General features: G+C 48.8%; 1 protein-coding gene across 1 annotated transcript in view; it reads right to left on the bottom strand.

Moving 5' to 3' along the window:
• The window catches only part of SORL1 (sortilin related receptor 1), a 147,938-nt gene that overhangs the window by 47,746 nt on the left and 75,791 nt on the right, over window positions 1-24,401 (bottom strand). Inside the window, exons 14-23 of the mRNA XM_032428035.1 lie at window positions 23,822-24,008; window positions 19,826-19,954; window positions 19,240-19,325; window positions 15,377-15,549; window positions 14,217-14,348; window positions 11,880-11,971; window positions 10,377-10,623; window positions 9,566-9,704; window positions 4,541-4,714; window positions 2,932-3,045 (exon numbers count right to left, since the gene is read on the bottom strand). Of these exons, the coding sequence (XP_032283926.1) occupies window positions 2,932-3,045; window positions 4,541-4,714; window positions 9,566-9,704; window positions 10,377-10,623; window positions 11,880-11,971; window positions 14,217-14,348; window positions 15,377-15,549; window positions 19,240-19,325; window positions 19,826-19,954; window positions 23,822-24,008 (1,473 nt within the window). The remainder of the gene's footprint in view (window positions 1-2,931; window positions 3,046-4,540; window positions 4,715-9,565; window positions 9,705-10,376; window positions 10,624-11,879; window positions 11,972-14,216; window positions 14,349-15,376; window positions 15,550-19,239; window positions 19,326-19,825; window positions 19,955-23,821; window positions 24,009-24,401) is intronic.

Genomic DNA, 24,401 nt, shown 5'->3' with positions numbered 1-24,401 from the left:
ACATAAGGCTGCAAAACAGACTAGGCTCCAAACAAATGTCATGCGTCTTCCTTGTCCTTCCTCTGCCCTCCTGCACCAGAATGGGTATAGACGTAGACCCTTCTCCCTCTTCTAAGCAGAAAGTATCTGGGGGTAAGCACAATCCCTAGAACCCAGCAAAAGACCCTCCAGGCAAGGCTTTGGGAAGGAAGGCTGTGCTCAGGAGGGGCTGACACGGAAGGCACGATGTGACAGAACAGAATCCTGGGGGGGGGCGGGGTGCCGGGAAATGAAAAGCCAAGGGCAACGCTATACAGTGAGACATCCCAGCGGCTCTTATTTGAGGCTCCATTTCTTCTCTGTAATTGAGCTCATGGTGGGAGGCAGAGGATGAATACAAAAATGACAAGGCTGCAGGGGATTCACGTCAAAACCCGGAGCGCCTGACAACTACCCAGCGCAGGAGTCTGTGCGCGGGAGGGAGATGTGCTGACAACATCTCTCCCCGGCTCCCCGGTCACCACTCCCACTCTGCTCCCCAGGCGGCTGCCTTTCACTTCCCAGACAGCAGCCCCACCCAGTCGCAGCCTGTCCCTTCCCTGCAGCCCTGCCCGTGGACGGCGCGCCTCCACCATCAGGATAAGCACGACTCTCCTCCTCCTGGATAAGGGAGCCACTCCTGCAGGTGCGATCAAGCACCACTCTCCTGGTTCCCAGGCTCCATGTTTTAACCCCTGTACCCCTCCTCAGTGCCTCCCCTCTGCCAAGTGGAATGAATGGAGAAAGAGCAGAGCAGCGAGCAAGTCCCGGGGAATGTCAATCCCAGCTGACGCTGACACCAAACCAGGAGGAGGGCAGAGCCGGCTGCACACTTGACCCAGAGAAGCAGCGTGAACTCTGCGTGGAAGCCTGTGCGACCAGCACTGAGCTCTGGCACTGGGGGAGAGGGGGAGAGGGCGCCCCTCCTGAAGATGGACGGAGCTCCCTCTCTCAGAACACTGCACCAATACAAGATCCCCCCTTGTCATCTAGTGGAACCCAAAGCCCCTGGGTGGAATCCCCATCTATCAGACACAAGGTCATCTAGTTTAAATCTCTCTGCTTCCACTAAAGCCTAATCATGTCTGGGCAATCTTCGTGCAATGTGCTAATTCTAAGAAGCGTCTCCTCGCCCACCCCATTATGTAATAAAGTCCTTTCCAGGCTCGGTTCCAGTGTTGTTAATATTTATTGTTTTTAAGGAGCTCTGGCTCTTCCCCCACAAATATCACCCCTTCCTGAGACTCTGGTACGTAGAGAAGGCTTTTATTGGTGTCCTTTTTGCAGAGAAGAAAAAACACACAGACAGCCTAACACTTCTCCAAATCTGCCATTCAGTAAGCTCTTCTCCCTGCCTGTGAATGGCATCCACTGAAACCAGGGAAAAATGATTAAGAAAAGGTTTGTTAAATAACCTCCTAAGCACCAGCAAGGGCAGCACATAGTTTTGCTGGGCCCGGACGAGTTCAGGGAGTTGACTGCTTCTAAGGTTGCTTTCTGGCTGGAGAGACGTGGGAACCTGGCGCGGACTCCACACATGGCTGGCTACATATGGCCAGCCCAGAGCCAGGAGTCACCCCCTACCCTGTTCTCAGAGCACAAAATGGTAAATGAGCTCCTGGATCCCCAGTGGGAAAATATTTGCAAGAGAAGCCTTCACACTGGTTTCTGGCTTCCCTGCTTCCGGTCTTCCTCCCATCCAGTGCCTTCTGCCCACTGCTTACTTTTCCAAAGACAAGAATCTGATCATATTATTTTAGTGGTTCTCAACGGCTCTTCTGAGTAAAGTCCAAAGGCACTTGCTGCTCCGGGCACCCTCACTAGCCCGTCTTCCCCTTGCCCCATGGCTTCCATGTTCATATTATTGATGAGCCACACCAGCCTCCTAACCATGCCACACACACTCTGACCTCTGGGCTTTCATACCTGCTGTTCTCCTGCCGACAACTATGTTCCCTCCACCTCTGCTTGCTTCACCTCTACCCACCCTTCAGGGCTCTCCATAAATACCTCCCCAAGTTTGATTTGTGTGCTCTTCCTGTATGCGTATGCGCTTCCCCATTATAGCACTCACTGGATCTACCGTAACTGCCCCTCTACGCTTCAGACTCCCCTACGGAGTAAACTCCATGTCCACCTGATCACCTGGTATCCCCAGGCCGAGCACAGAGCCTAGAACAAGGAGTCCTCAACAAATACTTGCCGAGTGAATGTATGAACATATTACTCACTGTCAGAGAGCAAAGCACCTCCTTAGAAGATAATGTCGAAGCTATCAAAAATTAAAACTTTGCAGTAAATAAATTACTCATTTTAAGTAGTTATTTGTCTTTAAACCCTGCTGAACAGAACCATGCTTTAGTAGTGACCCTTAGAAAGCACACAGTCCAAAGATGACGCTTCCATGTGCACAGATCAACGCCCCCACATTTCAAGCCAAACAAGGCATCATCAAGCAGTTGGAGCCATCTCTCTGGAGCCTGGCAGGCAGCCAATATCCGCTGATGGGACGGCATACAAAATGAAACCTGTTTCCCATCTCTGAAAAGGCTGAATTTACAGATCAAGGGATGTCACCTGGTCACCAGCTTTATCACGGTGGTAAAGCCACAGTGAGAGCCCAGACTGCCCGACTCAGCTCAGTTTCAGCCAGGCGATGCTTACTGGTAAACCCTTTGTAACAAGTAGTTCCCTTCCCGGTCGGGGCTGGGGTTCTCAATAACAACCTATATCTAAGTGTCTTCTCTGTTCTCCAAGCCCCATCAGCTTCCATGAGCATCACCAATCACGAGGGGCCACCGGCCGGCACCCCAGGCTTCAGGCCCCCCGCCCGGGCGGAGCTGGCTGGCCAGCCTTCCGAGGACGGTCCGTGCGCCCCCTTCCCGAAAGCCCGGCCGAACCGGGAAGACTCACGGCAGTTTCTCTCGTCGCTCATGTCACCGCAGTCGTTGTCAAAATCGCACCACCAGATGCTATTGATACAGTTCCCGTTGCTGCACCGATACTGGTTACGGAGACAGGTGTTCTCTGGACGGCGGGCCGGGCACAGGAAACGAGACACATATTACTCTTATGGCTGGACCGCAAGACTCTCGCTTTTCACTGAGTTTCCATTTCCCTTCCTCAAACAGCACGCCTTACGTGGTAAAGAGGAACAGGGGTGCCAAGCTCACCTGCACGCGGGAGCATACAATAGAGGCCTCTTCCTGTCCTCTTAGTTACAATTTAAGGACAAGAGGCCAGCTGGATAGGTGTCAGGGGTGGTTATAATGGTGAAAAAGGACAGCAATGGTGCCAGTCGGGTCCAATGGGTCGATACCAAACATCGACATTATAAAACACCAGTTATATGAGGAACTGCTTACGGGGCTCTGTCTACACAGTACGAAAACATACGTGTCCCACATATTTGCGGCTATATGTATTTTGTATATACAATTACATATATCCATATATTTTCCATTTTTCAGCCAAGTAGATGACAAAGGATACATAATACTCTGACGCACAGGAAAAAAAAAAAAAAAAAACATTGTTTAGTAAACCCAGACAAGAACACATGAAGGCTGGACTCGTGTTTGGGTCTCCAAAGGCATTCTAAAGGAAAATATTAAAAAGCCTTTCTCTAACTTAAGTGTTAACTCTGTTTCTTTCTAAATAGCTTTAAGATGACGTCTGGAGCCTGAAAGAGAATGTCCTGCGTCTAAGAAGGGAAGGGTCATCCTTTCTCCATGTGTATTTCTTATGGAAAAGGGACCACAGGGCTCCTTTGTGTGCCCCCCTGCCCAGGACTAAGAGGCTTCTGTGAGGAGGGAGGTTGTGATTCCAAAGCCAATATAACCTCGAGAATAAAAAAAAAAAAAAGCAGGGATTTGGGCGCTTCCTGGAAGGGCCCCCCCTTTCCAGAGGTTCACCTCACTGACAGTAACGTGAGGCGGAGAATAAGAACACAAATCAGACAGGAAAGAAAGATTAAGACAGGTTTTTAGAGGAAAAAAATTAGAATCTATGTATTCAAAGGACGGGTGGGTGTGGCTGCTAGGGCCACTTGGTCACAGCATGAAGGGAAGCCTCAACGTCTGCAACATTGTTCTGAACATTCTGGAGGTTTCCGGGCTGGCGGGGGCGGAGGGGGGAGGGGGGAACTGCTGGGTGAACCTCGGTGAGCTCGTGGAGTCCCACCAGTCCTTTCTCCAAGTCAGGTGTGGTCCCAACTTACAAGAAGCAGGAGAAGGGACGGGTGAGGAGAGGAAGATGGAGGAGGAGACAAAAAGGGGACGTCGAGGAAGGCCTGTGTCATCTGACATGAAACCAAAACCCCAGCTATCATGTTTAAATAAACCGCGCAGGGCTGCTCCCGATGAGGACTGAGGAGCCCAGGCCTTAGAACCCAGACCAGGATGTCTCTAAGTATCTCGTGGATTTCATTTTTACCGAGGGCATTTTCGATCACGCAAACACACGGGGAATAGAGAGCGCTGGGAGAGGGGAGGGAAGAGGGAAGGAGGCCGGCGGGACGCACCTTCTCTGATGCAGGTGTTGTTCTCCCGCTGGTAGCCCTGAGGGCACTCACACATCAGGTCCCCGGACGGGAGGACGCTGCTGGCCACACCCTCTGGACACCGGCAGCTTTTACTGTTGTTGGCCCTGGGCAGGCAGAGCAGGCTGCATGGCCTGGACACGCAGGCATTGCTTCCTGGGGAGAAGACAGACGGCGGCCACGGCCGGGTTAATCGGTGCCAGGGAGACCCCGAACGGGGGGCTAAAATCCAAGACAACCCCTTCATTTTACAGACCCGATGGCGCAAAGCCATGATGGGGCCCCGGACAAACATCCACGTCTCTGCTTCTCAACTCCTCCGTGCCCGAGTGCAGCTACCGAGCTGAACGAAGACCCAAGCACAGGGCCCTCATTAGCCTCAGTACTATGTGTCATGCAGTGAACCCACACAAGGACTAGTAAATGTGGACCTGTCCCTACTGCCAATCTTGTCTCTGGTTCGGCTTTCCAAAGAGAGTGCCAGGTAAAAGTCCGTAAAATCCTTCACTACAGTCTGGAGAAAGAACCTTTGTGGATGAACGGTGATGGAAAAGGTATTTTCCTATCCCCCACATCTTTCCGGGAAGGAGGGGAGAGGACACATAAATCATTTTGTAACAACTGGAAACACATACAACTATCGAGCAATATAAAAGCCACATAAATTATGAAATGTATACTTGTTCTTTTGGCTGTGACTATTCATCATCAAAATTGGGGAAAATAAACATAAATGCTTTGATAAAACTCAACTGATGATGCTTCTTCAGCTGTGCCATCTCACGAACAGAGAAAACGCCCCCTCCCCCGCCCCCTCCCCCTGAATCACATCCAAGCAATCTGTCTCCATCCAGCCAAGATTTTAGCTATGTCATGCCTACACTGAGCTGCAGGTGGGAAAACAGGGTTCATTAATGACAATCAGTATTGATATGGGTCACGATACACTCAGTAGCTTTGGAATGTTGGCACTTCATCAGTGTCTAACTGGCATACACATAAAATAAAAATTGCAGGGGCGCCTGGGTGGCTCATTGGTTAAGCGTCCGACTCTTGATTTTGGCCCAGGTGGTGACCTCAGGGTGGTGAGATCGAGCCCCGCGTCGGGTTCCGTGCTCAGCACAGAGTCTGCTTGGGATTCTATCTCTCCCTCTGCCCCTCTTCGAGCTCGCACATGTGCACACTCACACGCGCTCTCTCTTTAAAATAAATAAATAAAATCTTTAAAAAAATAAAAAGAAAAATTGTAACGATACAACAACAGTGTTGTTCCGATGCTAAAGACCAGAGAGTATGAAGCATTACCAAACAGATGAGGTACACACACCCACAGAGGAGAATCCATACGATGAAACGTTCTACAAGTAATTCAATCCGCTCTAAAGGTAGAGTTACCATAGCAGAATAACCTGCTGACGAGAGCAGAAATGCCAGAAATCAATTCACTCTGACCTGTTCCATGGGCAGAGGCTGTTCCTTTTTCAGAAGTTACACGCCCTGGGCTACAGGGAGAAACACAGAGCTGCCGCTAATGGAAAACAACTCCAAAGGGATCTGGAATGTGTTCTCTGTATTCAAAGGACAACATATCATTTAATGTTCCAAGAAATTGAACAATAACAGAATCTCCGAAAAATACTCAGGGACAGGATGATAATTTCACGTGGAGCTAGGTCTGTAAAATACCACGACTAACGTGTTCACATGGGGAGCAAATGCTTCTGCTCAAAAAACCAAGAGCCACAAGTACGAACCCAAAATGGGGTGCGGTATTTCAGGAGGCTGGTCTAGACAGAGATGTATACAGTCTGAGAGGCTGTACCAGGGCCAAACCCCAAACCAAGCAGACCGAGTCACGGACCCCAGGAGGTAGGCATGGCAGGAGCTTATGGGGTGCTACAAAGCCACAGAGAACCTGGGCGAGCATGGAAGGAGTATTCAGCAGAATTCCACCAGAACACGGCCACAGACTCTTTCTATAGGATGCTGCAGTCTCGTGTGGGCAAGGCAGGTAGATGTGACGAGTGGACAAGTGACAGTCATCACCTCCAAAGACGTCCCCTTTGAAGATAAAACAGCTGCATGATGTCTTCATGTGGCAGATTCAGAACACATTCAGATTTCCTCTTTGGAAAACTCCTCCAGAACTTGTCTAGGAGCCAGAAATGCTATTACCTTCCTTAATTATCTCTACGCTTGACAATTATCAAAATCAAATCCACCCCATCGAGTAAGTATTTGCCCTCACTGTAGGTATTTAAAAGCCCTGGCTTACTGCAGACTCTGAAGGACAATTCCCAGAGCTCCAAAATATTTTCGTCCATTGCAACACCAACTTGATATATCAACAACCTTGCAAAGTAAGCTCTTTAAAGAAAAAGCACTCTTTATGAAGAACAGATCCCAGTGACACTACATAAAAATCCACCAGACATAAAGATTAAGAAAGGCATCTGTTTATAACCAAATAACCCAAAAGGACAAATGTTCCAAGTGAACAAAATTTTTATCACAAACAAGAATCAATCAAAATCTAGTACTTCTATATTGTTGTCATATACCAGGGCACCACTATTCCAACAACATATGATAAAGGGAGCAGAGCTTAATGGTTTTATCAAAGTCAAGCTCAAAAGTCCATTAGGCCATGGTTCAAATTCTTACCACTTACTAAATATGTGATGTAGAAACATGAACCTGACTTTCATGTCCTCATCTAGAAAATGGAAATATTAACACATGGGTTTTGGGAAGATTAACGGAGGTTATTCAAGCCCACAAAGCACATCAGTGTGTAATCCCTTAATATATGTAGGTGATCATGTGTATTATCATCTTACGCATGGCTAATAGGCAGTCTTGTATGTGTTCAGAGCAGACAACAAAAATAATAAAGATTGGCACCAGGGGTGGCCCCTAGGCAAAATGAATTTGCAAAACAGTGTCCAAAAAAGCAAGCAGGTTAGAGCAAACAAGTTCAAGGCCGAGAGGCACCCACTGCACACAGCAGGGCTGGCAGCCAGATGCCATTTCAAAAGCTTTCAGTGAACCCAGACTAGCCCATCTGAGAGATCTCAGCTTTGCTTCTCTGGCCCTGTGCCTGTGGGTGGGAACTCGGCCACGAGTATCCTGCTCACACAAGGGAGAAAAAGGGAATCCAAAAGGCCAACGGAGGAACGGGGGAAGGAGCAAGGAGGGGGCAGCGACCGGCCATGAGGTTGCACGGTCCCGGGTCTGTGTTCTACCCACCAGCACACGTCTCCTCCAGCCAGACCCCAGGCGGACTCCCAGAATTCCTTCGGATGGTTTAAGTGAAGGTGACTCTTTCAGGCATGAAGAAGACAACACAGGCACATGCTGTGACCACAGACCATCCTCCCTCCCACTCCCCAGGACCCAGCTGTGACTGTGCATCAGCTGGAATGGGGCAAGCGACCAGCCGAGACCGGGGAGGGGGGAGCCCAAGGATCACGGGTTCACCAGAACATGGTGTTTCAGGAATGGTTGTGTGCTCAGCAAGCACATGCTTACAAGCACCTGTCAAAAGGAAGACCTGCTTTCCGGACTGAGCACTAACTCAGAGAAATGCTGATGATTCACTCAGCTTGCTAGCGATGCCCATCAGCAGGGGCTCAGGGTCCTCCATCAAACAAAGGCCCTGAGTTTCAGCCTTGGGACCCCAGAAGCAGGAGTCCTTCATCTCTCCCTATTTTAAAATAGGCACCTCCTCTGGGAAGGAGGTGACTCCTCGATTAACCTGGAACAAAGGCCCAGCTCCTACACTAGCAAGGGACCTTTGAGAAACCTAATTCGCCCCTGAGATGCCGTTCCCTGATCTAGGAACCGTGGATCATGATACCAGCCCCACCCACATCCCAGGTCCGGTGCAGTCCTAATAATAATACAGACTTACATTTCTAAAGTTCTCTACCGTTTCACAAGGGTATTCTCAATGCTATCTTCACTGGTCCCCCCGCAAAAAACAATGATATCTATAACCATCTTTTTCCCCTTTGTCAATCTTCTCTTAGCAAAGCCAAAACCCACAAAACAACATCAACATTGTGCTGCCAAACAGGAAACCTAGCAGTTTGTCAATAAAGGCGAGTCAGCAGAGCCAGGATGCTATTTAATCCTGCTGAGATCAACAAGGTGCTTCTTAAAGGGACTATTCTTCCCGGAGCATCCTGCTCTCTCCGTCCTGTAGAGCCCACAGTGTGGGTAGCACACAGAGGGAGAGGGCGGAAAGTAAGGAAGGAGGCTTTCTGCGGCACAGTCTCGGTCTCCAGGACCAGCAAGCAGGTCACAAGCCTTGGAGCAGCTCTTGAAGCCTCACCCAACAATCTTTAAGACAGCTACTGTCCACACCCACTGGCAACTGGCCCCCTTTCATGACCTCTTCCAACAAAGACTGAGCCCTACCGAGTGCTAGGCAGTGGCCAGACTGTCGTCTCAGGGGGCGGGGGGGAGGGGCGCAGACATGATCTCCTTCTTCGTGGGGTTTAAGAGTTTCAGGCGGGGACACGTGAATTAATGCGTCATATAACGACGCCTCGCATGACAAGGGGGCAGGTGCTCAATGAGCCACAGGTCATCTGGGCAAGCGGAGGACGAGACAGGACTCCCATCGGCAGGCAGCAACTGGGGGCACACCCAGCCCTGCTCCCTGTGAGGTTGCCAGATGGGGAGTAAGCACACGCGGGGCTTCTCCAGCTGCAGCAGAAGCTACGCCACCCATCAGTCAGGGGCCAAAGGCGGGAGGAGGGTGTAATTACCCACCAAGCATCACACTCTAGGCAGGCGAAAACACGCTGTCTTCCAGCTGTTTGTGTACCGTTAGAAAAGCAATTAAGAGGTCATTAGGCAGAAATTAAATAATGGGCATGTTGTCACGACAATAAAGACGCAGCCTGTCAGCTCTTGCCCGGGCAGAGATTGCCCACGCCCAGCCCCTTCCTGGAGATCACAGCGCGGGAGAGATGAAGCCGGCGACGCAGCCTTCCTTACCAGTCGTCCTGCCCTTGTAGAAAATCTTCATGTCCATCAGCCCCGTGAGCTGACTCGCGAGAACCGCCACCTGGGAGCCGCTGTGTTTGGAAGCTCGGAAGATGCTGAGCTGCGACCAGTCATCCCAGTAGATCTCATTCTAGAAAGAAAATCTTTGCTCGTCAGTCCAGCTCCTGGGTCTCCAATCCTGGGCCCTCAATAAGAACAAGGGTTCACCCATAGAGGACACCTAACATTCCGTGGTGAGGGATCAGCCCAACCAAGATTTCCACTGAAATGCAAGGCAGTGGATCTGTCCAGACCTCACCCAAGAGTCACCCTGAAGGAACTGCCTGGCAGACACCACCTGAGAAGCATTCAAGTTTGACCACAGCCCAACCCTTCAGTTCGAAATCTGCTTCCCAGTGGCAGGAAAGACCAACCATTCTGTTCTCTAGAGTCAAAGCAGCAGTGGCTGGCCACACGGGTGGGACGGAGCCCATGTGAACCCATCAGGACACGAGGTGAGCAGGAGACGAAGACACCGAGTCCAAACTACTGGCACTCGAGGGCAAAAGGGGATTTTTCTATGAAACAACCTTTAACCTTCTGAACTGGGAACAGTGAGCAGCCCCAGACGCCTGGCAACTCTGTCTGACATCCGTCCAGATGCGCTAAAGAAAACAGTCTCAAATCCAGAAGTGAGCTGATTCTTCTAGAAGTTAGTCAGACAAGCATCTCTGCAAAAACCCAAGGTAGCAGCTCTTCACCTCAGTACGCTCTTCACCTGCTCTAACAGACTGCCCAAAGCTGGGAGCAAAGGAAGTCCCACCTTAAAGACGGCAATGGCGTAGGGGTGGGGGAGGTTGTCCAGGATGATCGAGCGCTGCTGGCCATCAAAAGTGATCCGCTCGATGCAGTCCAGGTAGGCATCTGTCCAGTAGATCCACTGGTCATCCACAGAGATGCCATTGGGCCACTTCACATCCTCTGACACAAGACGATGGACGGCAGAGCCATCCATATTGCTCCGATAAATTCCCGGCTTCAGGTCTCCCCAGTCGGTCCAGAACATCACCCTGGTCAAACCGGGAAAGAACACACATCACATCTGACCTAGGGAATCGGGAGTGAGATACTATCCGCAAGAGGTAAGAAGCCTCTCTAGAACTGGAAGGCCAGTTAGTTTGGCAGTATTATTATCATAAGCTGTAATTATAATACTTAACACCCTGAATTTCTTGCCCCAGAAATTCCTTTGCTGGAATTTATCTACAGATACAATCAAGTTATGTGACGACAATGTACAAAGACATTCATCACAGCATTGTTCATACAAGCAAAAAAATTATGTATGTGTTATGTGTGTATACACACACACATACACTTTTAGGTGAATATATGTGTATACACGCCAACAGGTTAATCTACAGAGAAAGTGATAGATGATGGTACATATAATAGAATATTTTGATGCCTAAAAATCTACATGTTTTCATGTGTGCTCACGTGAAAAGATCATCTTCAACCCATGTTAAAGGTTTTGAAAACACGCAGAACAGTAAATATCTACAATTCTATTTGATGCATGAGTGTGTGTGTGTCCATGTGTCTTAAGGCTATGTGCTTGCACGTGGATAAAAAAGAATTCTGAATGATACACAAGAAACTACTAACCACGATTACCCCTAGGAAGTATGAAGGAGAAGGGTTAAAAGTGAAAAAGGAGGAAACAAATATTTTTCATTTTGTAAACTTCTGTTCTCTTAATATTTTTAATGAAGTACATATATATTTTTCCTTTTAAAAAATAGATCTCTCAATCATAAATACTAGAAGGATAGAAAGCCTAATGCAGAATTTTCTTTTAGCTATGTTTCTTTAAGTTAAGAAATTAATTTAAAAAACACCTTTGCATTTCCCATATAGCATATAAATTGCTAGTAAGAAAACCCGTGGGGGTTGGGCAGGGAAGAGATGGAAGGGATCATATGTTTGCATCATGCGCCAAACTTGAGATAAAGAATCCTTACGATATCTAACCAGGCCTGACGACGCTATATCTATGGCGAGACTTTTAATAATACCTTTCGTTGCAGAAACACCCCACAGACGTGAGACATCTGGATGTGGAGACTGATGCTTGCTAACAAAAGGGGAATGGAGTTACCTGACAAGATGACTGAGCTCTGGTTTCAAGACTCAAAGTCAACAGATTATTTCAACCGCAATCATCAGAAACAAGTTTGCGTCCGGCAGTTGGCACTTCCATGAGCAGACAGATGTCTGTTGGCAGCATCCGCCACATGCTGATTTCCTCTGGGGCCACACTTACCCGTCCTGGGGCAGGAGGACCAGAGCCCTGGGCCGGTCGAGCACAGAGGAGTTGACAATCGTGAGTCGGAAGTCACCATCTGGATTAGCCACCTGAGGAGAAATAGGAGGGGGTGGGGCCTGAGCGGAGGCCAAGATGGATCTGAGCTCCTTGAAAGCCCACATCACAGTTTCCTGCTGGGCTGCCGCCCACAGACACGCACCTCTGTGGGCGCCTGATTCCCCTGCAGACTCATCTGGGAAGCCTGCCCTGACTTCCGGTCAGAAGGAGCTGTTCCCTCCTCGGGCTCATGGGACAATCCTTACATGGTCTGACAGAGGGGCCGGCGCTGTTGCCCGTGCCCCGGTTCTGGGGGCATGAGGACAGATCTGCACAAAGTACTCAGGACGTATTATTTATTTATCCCACCTACGTTGCTCCACGCTCCAAAGCCACCAATGGTTCCACACGGTCCACAAAACAAATATTCAACGTCCCAGGCCTTACGATTAAGAATCTCCACAGACTTGGGCGCCTGGGTGGCTCAGTCGGTTAAGCGACTGCCTTCGGCTCAGGTCATGATCCTGGAGTCCCGGGATCGAGTACCACATTGGGCTCCCTGCTCAGCGGGGAGTCTGCTTCTCCCTCTGACCCTCCCCCCTCTTGTGCTCTCTCTCTCTCTCATTCTCTCTCTCTCAAATAAATAAATAAAATCTTTAAAAAAAAAAAAAAAAGAATCTCCACAGACTTTTAATTCTCTCTCCTCCATATTCTCTCGTCCACTTCAGCCCCGACAACTTCAGGGAGGCCGGCCTTCTCATGGTTCTCGAAACCTGACTTACTCCAACTTGTCTGTCTGCTCTCACCGCGTCCCGTCCCGGGCCTGTCCTCTGCTCCATAATCAAATCGCGTCTCTCCTTCAGAACTCCCCTCCGGGCCCAGCTCCTCAGCTAACTCCTCTGACCTGCCTTCCTCAACGAGCATCTACAGTTCTTGCCAGGGACTCATCTTACCATTTCGCACAAACGGTACCTGCGCGGTATGGACACTTACTCTTTATGGCATCCCTCCGGCACCTGGCAAAGCGCTGACCACACACAGTTAAAGAAAGGAGAGACGCAGTAATAACAAGACCACCGATGCCCCACTCAGTGCGTGTGAGGCATTGTGCGTCTTCTCACTCGCTTCCCCCAGCCACACTCTGAGGTGGACACCACCCTCTCCTCAGGGCTCGGCTCGGGCGCCACATCCTCAAGGCCTTCCTGCCCCCTCCGCAGTCACACGATCACACTGCCCCATTGGACAGGTCCTCTAGGACTCATCGCTGACAGAACTGATAGATGTATGTCTTCAGTGGTTTGCTTCCTCCACTCACATCTCATCTCTCTCAGAACAGGAACTTGTGTGTCTCACCTACTGCTGTATCCTCAGAGCATACCTGGCAGGCACCATGCAAGAAAGAGCACCCGTCTGACGACGGGGTGGATCAATTCTGTCTCACAGACACTGGAAACTGAAGCTTCAGGGGATAAGAAACTCGCCCGAGTCACTTAAGCTACCAGAATGAAGACTGAACCCAGCTCTGGCGCTCGACTTTGGGACTTTCGTCTTGGTGACTTCTCCCGACGGTGACTCCCTGCCGCTACTGAGCTTTCCACGTGACCCACACGCCGTGTCCCCCCGTAGTTGGTACAAAGTGGGGTGGAGACAGTGAGCCAGGGCCTCAGCCTTGACTTCTGGGAGGTGAGTGTGCCTATGAGACCATGACTTTGGTGTTGGAGAGGCCCTTTCTTACCCTCATGTGGCCTCAGGTCGCTAAGCTGCAGATAAGTAAAGTGGGCAAATAAGAGCACTGTTAACAGGGTTGTCGTGAGAACTGAATCCAATAATTCAAGCAAAGTGCTTCCAACTGGGCTTGGCACAGAATAAGTGCTCGTTGTCATCAATAATCATAATCATGATCATGATATTGTCTTAATTACTCTAATCAACTCCAATAATACTAGAGCACTGACAATACAGCACTATACTAATGCTATGGTATTATATAATTATCATCACTGTTACCACCACACGCCTCAGCTAGCCAAAATAGAACCGTTCGGGGCATCTTAATGAAATCTCTGATGGGTTCAGGAATCCTGTTCTCACGTGGGACCTTCAGGACAATGAGCACAAATTCTGAAACTATCCCCCTTTTCTTCCTTTCCCGGAGGCTCCGCTGGTCCATTCTCTGGAATTCTCAAAGAATTTCCAGAGAAGTCGGACACACTGGCTCCGCCCCCTGGGTCAAACCTGGCTCAAAGCCCAGGTGCTCCCCCTGCATGCTTAATTAAGGACCGCATGGGATACACATACCTCGATCTTTTTAAAGCCAGAGTCCACCCAATAAAGTAACTGGCTGAGGGGTTCAAAAGCCAAGGCTTCTACGGTCTCCAGGCCAGAATTGATGATCACCTCTTGCCCTGTACTCCCATTCAAACAGAGGCGCTAAAGAGAGGGTGGGAAAAAAGGCTGTGAGTACGCGAATAACCTCGTGCCAACTCAAGTCCCGTGGATGGCAACCCTTTACTCCACGGGCTTTGACCGGCAAGGGATGAGATGTCTTCTATCAGTAAACGTTCCACATGGGCGAAGCTGGTTTTTAACAAAGCTTTTCTAAAATGTATTAACGGTTTCCTGTTTCCAAGGAGACTCTAGAGCTACACAGAACTTAATCATTGATATTACTCGGCATCATCCTTATGAACGCTGATAACTGAACAACACTGTATCCCAATAATGAGGTCAGAGATTACTGAGAAGCATGAGTCTGTTTGCTTTTGAAATAAATGAAACCAGACTGCTGTTATTTTTAAGATCTTGAGTCGGTTTTTCTAGGCTCTCCTCCCTTGGGAAGCTCCTGGCCGTCGGGTGCTGTCCCTGGGACAAGCTACACTGAGCGGTCGCTGGGTTGGAAGTCCGGATAAAACTTGTTGGAATTGCTTTTCTAAAAAGAATTAAATAGGCAATGAATAAAGATCAAATAGCTCTCCTTTAAAATGCATGAGCTTGAGTCTATGGCTATCTATCTGGCCCGTGTGGGGATCTTTATAGTTCACTTGCTGGTTCTTGGCTGTGTTCCGAATAGCTGAAGTGGGTAATTACGTGAACTGTGGGTACGTCAAGTGTTCCTGTATCATGGCTCGGGAAGAAGGTCGCCTCAGAGGCAGCTGGTGTGATAGTAACTCATCATCCTATACTCTTAGTCCTCAAATCTTCCCAGCAGGAAAAGGGAAGTCTCACTTACAAGTAAGATGGCAGATTTGGGGCTCCCTTAGTCCTTCCTACGAGGACAGAGGTGGGCAGGGCAAGAAAATACCAAAACAGAAGAATGCAAGGTTTCATCCATCAGCCCTGAGAGGAGTTACGACTTAAAACGTCTAATACCCATTTCCCTAGGCCGTCCTGAAGGAAGCTTATCAGGATTGGGCGGTCACAAGGCACGGCCCCCACGAGCGGACCGAGGGTTGACATACCTGGATGGTGTCCAAGGCCAGGTCAGACCAATACAAGCAGTTGTGCTCATAGTCAAAGTCCAGGGCCACTGCGGCCCGTAGCCCCGTGAGGGGCAACTGCTCGGTGGCTCCCGAGGCCAGGTCATAGCGGTGGATGGACTTCCGCATGGCATACAGGATGAATTCGTTCTCCTCTGCACAGACACAGACAAACAACAGAGCGGGTGGACGAGGGGGATGCTGAGGAGTCCTAGCATGTCTGACCTTTTTTCTGCTCACACATAAACCTCATGGCGCAGATCAAGTGGAAGAGCATCGGAATCAAGACTGAGAAGGTGTGAAAAGTGGAAGCCCATTTCTGCCTTGAGGGGCAAGTTACTTCAACTCCTGTAAATCTGTTTTCTCGTCTGCAAACTGTCTTACTTGTTGTAATTGTTTTTTTTTTTTTTAATTTAGAGGCCCCAGTCATGCTCCAACATCCACGCTTCTGAGCTCGGCCCAGAAGTCTTTAGAGTCACACATGACAAAATAATTACCCCACTCGGCATGCTCTCCCTCGTCACATGACTGCATCACATGGCACCATAATCATGTTGAGGAGAGACCCTGAGTCACTGAAGACTTGTAGCTAATCTGTTTGCTCACCCATCCAATACTATTCACAATGACATACAGCAATTACATCAACCTATTATAGTTTCAACACAGTAACAGTACATTTGTCCCTGAACACTTACAAAATGTTTCCCAACACAATCCTCGCAAAGGTCCTATTTCTTCTTGACAAACCCTGTACAATGTCCACACTACGTACCAGGCACTGTTCACTGGTATAATGACTACATCGTGGAAGGACCACTGTGAACTCAATTTTACAAATGAGAAAACGGACAGCAGAGAGGTTAACGCACTCGAGGTCACACAACTAGTAAGTGGCAGGACCAAGGCTTGAACTCGGGCAGCCTGGATCCAGAATCTGTGTTTTACCCCCTACAAAATGCTGCCTCTTGGGATAGAGAGGCTAATGCTGTCGTTTTTTTAAGACGCAGAAATAGAGGCCCTGAGTGCTTAAGAAGACTGACTGACTGACGTCAGACAACGAGTAACTAGAAGAGCTGGTGCTCCCTCTCTTCTGCTTAGGGAACAGCATGGAAAACATGCAGATTCTTCTACAGTGACAGAGATGCACAACATACCTGCATCCAGGTCTAACGCGACCACTTTGACAGCAGGCTGCATGTGGGACCTGATCCCCTCTATTGCACGCCCGCACAGTGACCGTTTCTCTCTCTCGCCCCCCGTCCCCTTCATTCAGTGAGTTCACACGCACTAGCTACCCGCTTTACAAGGGCTCCCACACAGATAATGCACCCCAAAAATAAATCAACCTACAGGTTTTGTTTTTTTTTTTTACGATTTTATTTATTTATTTGACAGAGACACAGCGAGAGAGGGAACACAAGCAAGGGGAGTGGCAGAGGGAGAAGCAGGCTTCCCGCTGAGCAGGGAGCCCGATGTGGGGCTCGATCCCAGGACCCCGGGATCATGACCCGAGCTGAAGGCAGATGCTTTACGACTGAGCCACCCAGGCGCCCCTCGACCTACAGTTTTTAATAAAGGTAAGTTTGCCTTCTCTTCCTTTGGTCTCACTGCACTTCAAAAGCATCTAAGCCACCACCACATGGTAACCGATCTCTTCCTCTGGTTTTCAAGAAAAGCTTCCCACCGCACTTCCCAGTGAAGGGGATCGTTAAGATGAAACCTGCCGAGCCTGTAAATGACCCAGAAACCAAGGACTCTCATCGAAGCTGCCACGGAGAGCCACGGAGGTTACACTCACAGCAGCAAGCCTCCCACCCACGTCTCTAATGTCCACAAACCCCATTCTGTGGCTTCGGTTTTTCTTCTAACCAACTGATGCCTTTACAGCAGAGCCTGGGTCCAGAGAGACTTGCCTTAGGATTAGGTAGAGAGGAACGTTCTGCATTTCCGTGTTCAAAACTTAACTTAGGAAAGGAACAGAATTCTTGGCCAGTCCCAGCCATACCTGCGCACCGCCTGGACTCTGTGTTATTATAGTAATCATAAAGGAAGAAGGATGACTTCATTTTTAAAAATCCTTCCAAGATGCCCAGACGACCTCCTCTTTGCAAAGTTGCTATAGTTCCCGTCAGCTCTAGGAAAGCTTCCTTTCCTTTCGTGGTACACCCTTGCCTTCTGTGCCACATATTTTTTTTTTTTTACATTTAGGAGGTGGCCTACATGACAAATGTGATTTTTCCACTTTGTTCCCTGTTCTATTTTCTCCTCTCAGAAAAGAAAATAGCACCTGGGTGGCTCAGGCGTTAGCGTCTGCCTTCGGCTCAGGTCATGATCCCAGGGTCCTGGGATCGAGCCCCGCATCGGGCTCCCTGCTCCGCGGGAAGCCTGCTTCTCCCTCTCCCACTCCCCCTGCTTGTGTTCCCTCTCTCGCTGTGTCTCTCTCTGTCAAATAAATAAATAAAATCTTAAAAAAAAAAAAAAGAAAATAGCTTTCCTACCGGTTTAGATGGCTTTAAACCGTTTTGTCCCTCGCTGAATTATCTCCAGAAATGTTTATTACAAAAGCATGTCTTAAGAGCAATCACTCAAACCCTACTCACCCAAACCCTCATCAATAACAGCTCTTGTGAGGAGCGTATTTGAATATTATCTGCTCATTTGCGGGAATCTGCTGAAGCCGTGTTCTTTTGAAGTCTCCACAGTGAGGGATGTTAATTACTCTGGTAATGATGGAAGATTAAATTAAAGAACTAATGAGCTTAGCATGAAAAACACTGGGGCACACTGGCAAGCAGCAAGCGAACAAGGGGGGCGCTCTGCCCCGCCGGGGGAGGCCCACGCGCTTCTTGCGATCCAGCGGGCACTGATGGCTGTTCCATCAGACACCACGGCCACGGATGCGAGTGCGCGCCAACCATTCACCTTCACCGAGAGGTCAGAGCAGGAGGAAGGGCTCACAGGGAATAAGGAAGCTCTGCACGAGTAAGTACTAGAAACAGAGCAGGAAAGGAAAGATGCTAAGAGATTAACTATTTGCGAGAGTATCATCATTTCGAGACTAGATTGCAAATACCACACACCACTCACTCAACTTAAAGCATGTTTGGACCACACTCTCCCTTTACAGCGTATGCACTCACTCCAGAGAAGTTTTTCCTAATGAGCATGCATAATGATCCCCTAAAGTGATGGGAATGACACTCATTTGCCACTTGGGCAATATCCGAGGAAGAGCATGAGGCTGAAGAGTCTGAATTTGAGCTCTGTCACTTACCAGGTGTGTGACCTTAAATAGGTGGATTAACCCTCTTCTCTGAACATGCTTCTTTATTTTTTTTTTAAATGGAGCTTACGACAGGATCTGCTCCACTGGGTAGTGATAAGGATTAAAATGACGACACATGGAAAAGTACATTAAAATGTGTGAAATTCCATTAAAGTATTCATTATACTTATTATTATAAAAGTTAAGATAGACCACTTAGCTACATCCCCAAAAGACGCAAGTCTCTCTATATTCAACTCTGACAAACAGATTGAGGAACACATAAAAGCCTCCCCTTCACCCATCCCTAGGATATAAGAGATGCAGAATAAACACTTTTCAATGAACAAAAGGGGATTCCCTCAAAAAATACTTTCCATTCCTACAAAAGCATAAGGCTATAAATAAATTTGGTTTGGATACCAAGCTTAGGGGAAAAGGGGAGCTCTGTGATGCTTGTAATTTCCATGTCTTTCCTCCACTAAGCGAGAAGAGCCATGAGACTAGACCTGTGTGAGACTGTGAGGATGCTGTGGTGAGTATCTCAAGAACTCAAAGACAAGAAACCACCTCTTACCTGCCAAGGGACACGGGACCAGTTCTCCTTCCAGTCGTATTTCAACGTCTCCTCCACTACAAGTGTCCCCAGAAATCTTCCGATAGCTGTCACCCCCCCACCCCAAGAGCAAGAGATTAGACACAATCAGGAATAGTCATTAAGTCTCCATAATTGGAAATATATTTCCTATCCACGGACAATAGCGTTCATCTATTCATTTCCCTATAGGACAAGACGACATGTAATCGTTCTGAATTGGCCCTGCTTAGAGTTACGCTGGGGAGCCCACCCAGTTGGGAAGCTGTCCTGGGCAAAAGTTTACATATAGCTCTCCAACAAACTCCTGTGAAGACACGTCCTTGCTGAAGTTTATGACTTAACACAAAGCTAGAGCTGCAGAGAAGCTCACAGATTTGCGTTTTTCTCGCTGAGGGTAGAAGAGTCTGTAAACATCCTAATTCTAAATATTGCCCAAGCTCCCTGAGACCTGCTAGCTTGGAATCCAAGCACTTGGAGTATGAAAGGAACCCAGGTGGTCCTCTCTGCTCTCAAGCCCAGCGCAGACCCCTCGTGTCCCGGCTAAGGTGACTGGTGTGAAACATACCCTCTTGTTCTCCTATAAGTAGAGCCCACAGGACAAGGCACGGGAGGAGAGTAGGACTTCCCAGAAAACTCAGGATCCGGAACACAAACCTCTAAGAACAAATCTTCACTCATCTTGAAGCCGAAGTCACTAAAAAGGCAATTGGGGTTCGTTAGGGCCGTTGGTTTACATACTTGGGGCACGTCAGTACCAAACCCTGTGACTTCTCCCACAGCGCCTACCGCTTTAATGTAAGTTACCTAATACGTCCCTTTAAAGAATATTCCCCTTTTTACATTAACACATTTTCAAAAGAAACTTTACATCTGAGCCATGATTGGAAAACCATGATCATATGCCAAAAATAAGACAAAAACAATATAAATCGTTATACCAAAAAACAAAATAATATTAAATTTTTTAGCTGGATCCAGTTCCCTACCCAAAGACTCTGGGTCTGCCTGGTCTTTGTTAAGAGGGATTAGGAAATGGGGATTAGGAAATGGGGGCGCCTAGGTGGCTCAGATGGTTAAGCATCTGCCTTCAGCTCAGGTCATGATCCCAGGGTCCTGGGATCGAGTCCCCCATCGGGATCCCTGCTCAGCAGGGAGCCTGCTTCTCCCTCTGCCTGCTGCTCCCCCTGCTTGCGCTCTCTCTCTCTCTCTGTGTCAAATAAATTAATAAAATCTTTAAAAAAAAATTTTTTTAAAGTAGGGATTAGGAAATGGGGGCGCCTCGGTGGTGCAGTTGGTTGGGCATCTGACTCTTGGTTTTGGTTCAGGTCATGATCTCAGGGTCCTGGGATCGAGCCCTACATCGGGCTCCGTGCTCAGCACAGAGTCTGCTTGAGATTCTCTCCCTCTCCCCCTCTCTCTCTCCCTCTGCCCCTCCTACTCATGCTCGCTCTCTCTAAAATAAATAAAATCTTAAGGGGATTAGGAAATGTAAAAAGTTACTAGCACCCAGTGATCCTCTCTCCTTGATGTGATTAGAAGAATTAAAAAGGAAATTTAAAAGAATAACCTTTTTTTAAAATTAAAGATTCAATGTTATTTAAGATCATGTCCACGTACTACCTAAAATTACCTTGGGTGTCTCACCCTGCACTTCGGGACACAGTGCTTTGGTCCACGAGACCTTTCACAATTTGAGGGCCACATATCTCTGCCAAAACACCCATCTCCAAGGGCAGAGCCCCAGAGCAGGAAGCAGGGAAGCAAGGTCTAGTCCCAACTCTGCCCTTCACTGCATGACTTGTCCGGACTGCATTCAACAACCCCAAGATGAGGCAACTGCCCTAGCTAATTCCCGAAGCCCTGACCAAAACTTAAACTCTAATTCAAAGGAATTTTCCACATTGATGTGCTCTACTCAAAAGGCTTCATTTACTCTATTCAGTCCAATGAATACTTACTTAACACCTTCTCCACGAGAAGTATTAACAGGTCCATGGCTAAGTGGTTTGTGTTGTTTATTGTGTCATAATCCACATTTAGCAATTTGTAGGAATTTTTCAGAAGGGAGAGCTTTATTACTGTACTGAACAGGTCTCATTCATTAAATTAGGTAATTTTTACTGAACGGCTGCTTAAAATCTTTTTCGGGGCCAGGTGGAGCTTTAGCTAATCACATATTTGCCTCCAATGGCAAGCACCCGTTCTTAGGGGGGTTTCTTCAATCTGTAGGTTATGGCCTCTAACAGGCTGTGAATACACACTGGAGAGTCAAGCGCAGCTTCTGAAAGAGACTATCTCTGAAATCAGGGAACATACGGGCCAGTGGCTGGGCTTCCCAGAGAGGTCAGAAAGGACTGTCAGAAGCAACCAGACTTTCCAATGTAGTTGTCCCTGAGGAGCTGAACTAATGCAGAGACTACAAGTTCCCTCATTCTCATTTCCCCTCCTGCTATCAAACTTCAGACCATCTCTTTCCTCACGGCCACAGTCCAAGAGCCACGCAGTCCAGCCAGCTTCTTTCCAGCAGCTGCACAAACACAGGCCTTGGGCCATCACCCTCACGATCTCATGTGGCCTAAAGCCCAACTCCGTGAGGGGCAAGGGCAGGTGGTTTTCCTGGTCTATAAGAAAGGCTCAGCACCTCGTGGGTTTCCATGAGTCTGCTGGGGCGAGCGTGCGGACCAGCGGGAGCCAGGCCAGTTTACCAAGAAGGCACATCAGCCTCTGGTTTTGGTTTGTTGTTGTTGTTGTTTTGGAAGAAGAGGGGCAGATTTTAGAGAAAAAGCACAGTAGTGGTCATTAAGAAGAAAAAAAAAACCAAAGAGTTGTTAGATTTTCTTGCATGTTTTTTTACTTCATTTTGTTTTCAAGTAGTTAATGGGGATACGAGAGGGAGGAAAGAGAGCACTAAAATTTTGTTCCATCAAGGGCCTGGGCCTCTACAGTCAGGGGGACCTCGGGCCAGCAAAAACTCTCCGATTAGAATTACAATTCGGGGGTATTGAAGGGAGAGCAGAAGGCAGCAAAGGGGCACTGGAATGACACCTCTGGGAACATCAAACAGCTCTGTGGTTTTGCAGTGGGAGGGTCTACGCTGTTATCTTGGAGCCATGGAGCTTTCAAAGGTAATGCACATCTTGTACGGTCCAAAACCCTGCTGTTCAAAGGACAGGTTTACAGATAAGCAGCACCGGGATCAGCCGGAGCCTGGCTAGAACTAGAGAATCAGAGCCGGCATTTCCACAAGATCCCAGGTGATGCCCACGCACACTCGGGATCCAGAAGCACTGGTCTAGGGCAGGAGCTAGCTAAGCCTGGTTAGCTGTTCTCGCAAAGAAAGCTTTATGGGGCCACAAGCCATGGCCCCATTCGCCACCTACAGCTCCTTCCATGCTACCGTGAGCAGTCGTGGAGCTGCCCACAGAGACCATACGGCCGGCAAAGCCGAAAGCGTTTACTCCGTGGCCCTGGTCCAACCCCTGGACTAGCACATATCAGAGGCTTCTGGCTTTTGTCAAGATAAGTGTGGCTTCCCAAAGCAAACTTTAGTTTTTTAGGGGCCTGGCAACTACTGAGAAATGAGTTACGTGCTTAGTTTGATACCCATGCTCTACAGAAGACCCGCCTCGCCTGGGGTGATTTTATGCGGGATTACAGACTCAAAGGACTGCCTCAGGGCTCGGAGATCCTATGCGCTTTCCAGCTAGAATCCTCTTCTAAAGCTAAGCTCTGTTCTGATCATCGACTCTCCTCAAAAGCCTTCAAAGACCCCCGCCTGCTTACAGAATAAGGCCCATACCCTTTCTGTCTCCACCCTCCCGGATCAGCCTCAGCTGCACTCACTGGCCTCACTTTATACCTCCAAGGCATCCGAGCCGAAACTCCAATGCCTTCCCCGCCTCCACCCCTCCCCAAGGCGGCCACATCTCAGACTGCTCCCGTCCACAGATTCAGGTACTTCCTTAAGGCCCATCTCAAACAGCACAGCCTCCCAAAACTTCCCGATTTGCCAGAAGCACATCAGTCTCCTCCTTCCTGCCAATAATCACAATAAAAGCACCCATTCCTCCTCCAAGGTGTGTTGCAGCTTTCCCTCTCCAGCCACATTATTTGTGCGCTTGCGGCTTCTTCTGCTTCCCCCTTTCTCAGCCATGCCTTGGGTACTCTGCTTCAGGACGGAGGAACATACAAATATATATATATGGGCTGACATTCCCTCGTTTCTGTAGCATAGGGCTCCCTAAGGAAAAGGAGTGTGACCGACAATGGAATCTTGAAGCTGCCCTCATAGAAATAAATCCCAGGGTGATCTCTTCCTAAATGAGCTACTGCAGCTTCCCTAGGGTGTGACACCTCTCCCTCATTTCGTAGCTATAAGAACGAAATGGAATAAACTAGGCAAAAGGTGCCTAGCACATAAAAAAAAATGCTTAATACCTAGTGACTTCCTTTGATCTGCCTTCTTTTGCTCAGGGGAAGGGACCGTGCCCTAGTCTTGGGGGCCACACTGCTGCCTGAGGAAGACACAACCCAGCCCCCGGGGAACTGAAGAAGAACCAACCATTCGTAGTCCTCTCGTGTACAGGAGCAGTTGGATACGACCACCGGCCTGTCAAAGTCTTCTCCGTTAAAGCACGTGGCGTGGGGAGTCCTCCGTTTGAAAACGGTCTTGTGTCCTAGCAAACACTCGTTGCCCCGCTCATCAGATGGCGACCAGAGCTTGTAGTCGTTCTCTGTGCAGGGCACCCCTGGGGAAAAGGAAACGCAGCAGGAAGCATTTGAGGGAGACCTGCACACGCAGGCTCTCCCGTCTTCCCCAGCCCCGGGCCCGAGCACCCGCGTCCAGCACACCCTGCTGCTGCTCGGCAGGCACACGGGCCTCTGCAGCTATCCCAAGCCTCCAATCAGCTTGCTGTGATGCCGGGAGGCACCCATGCCAATGGACATGGTACCTCCCGAAACAGAGATGCTCATCTCTGAGAAAGCTGGGCACCCTCTAAAAGCTTCTGAAATAATTTAGCAGATTCTGCAGTTCCCTCCAGAAGTAGGTATCAGAGGGGTTTACAGCCCAGGGAGTTCGGGTCAGGCTGGATCCTGGATAGATAGATGGTAGCCTTCAGGAGTATGGTTTCCCACCTGCT

This window comes from Phoca vitulina, unplaced genomic scaffold (assembly GCF_004348235.1).
Source record: "Phoca vitulina isolate PV1807 unplaced genomic scaffold, GSC_HSeal_1.0 scaffold38, whole genome shotgun sequence".
Lineage (NCBI taxonomy): Eukaryota > Metazoa > Chordata > Mammalia > Carnivora > Phocidae > Phoca > Phoca vitulina.
The sequence above is the reverse complement of the archived record's forward strand: the minus strand, read 5'-3'. Positions and strand labels throughout refer to the sequence as shown.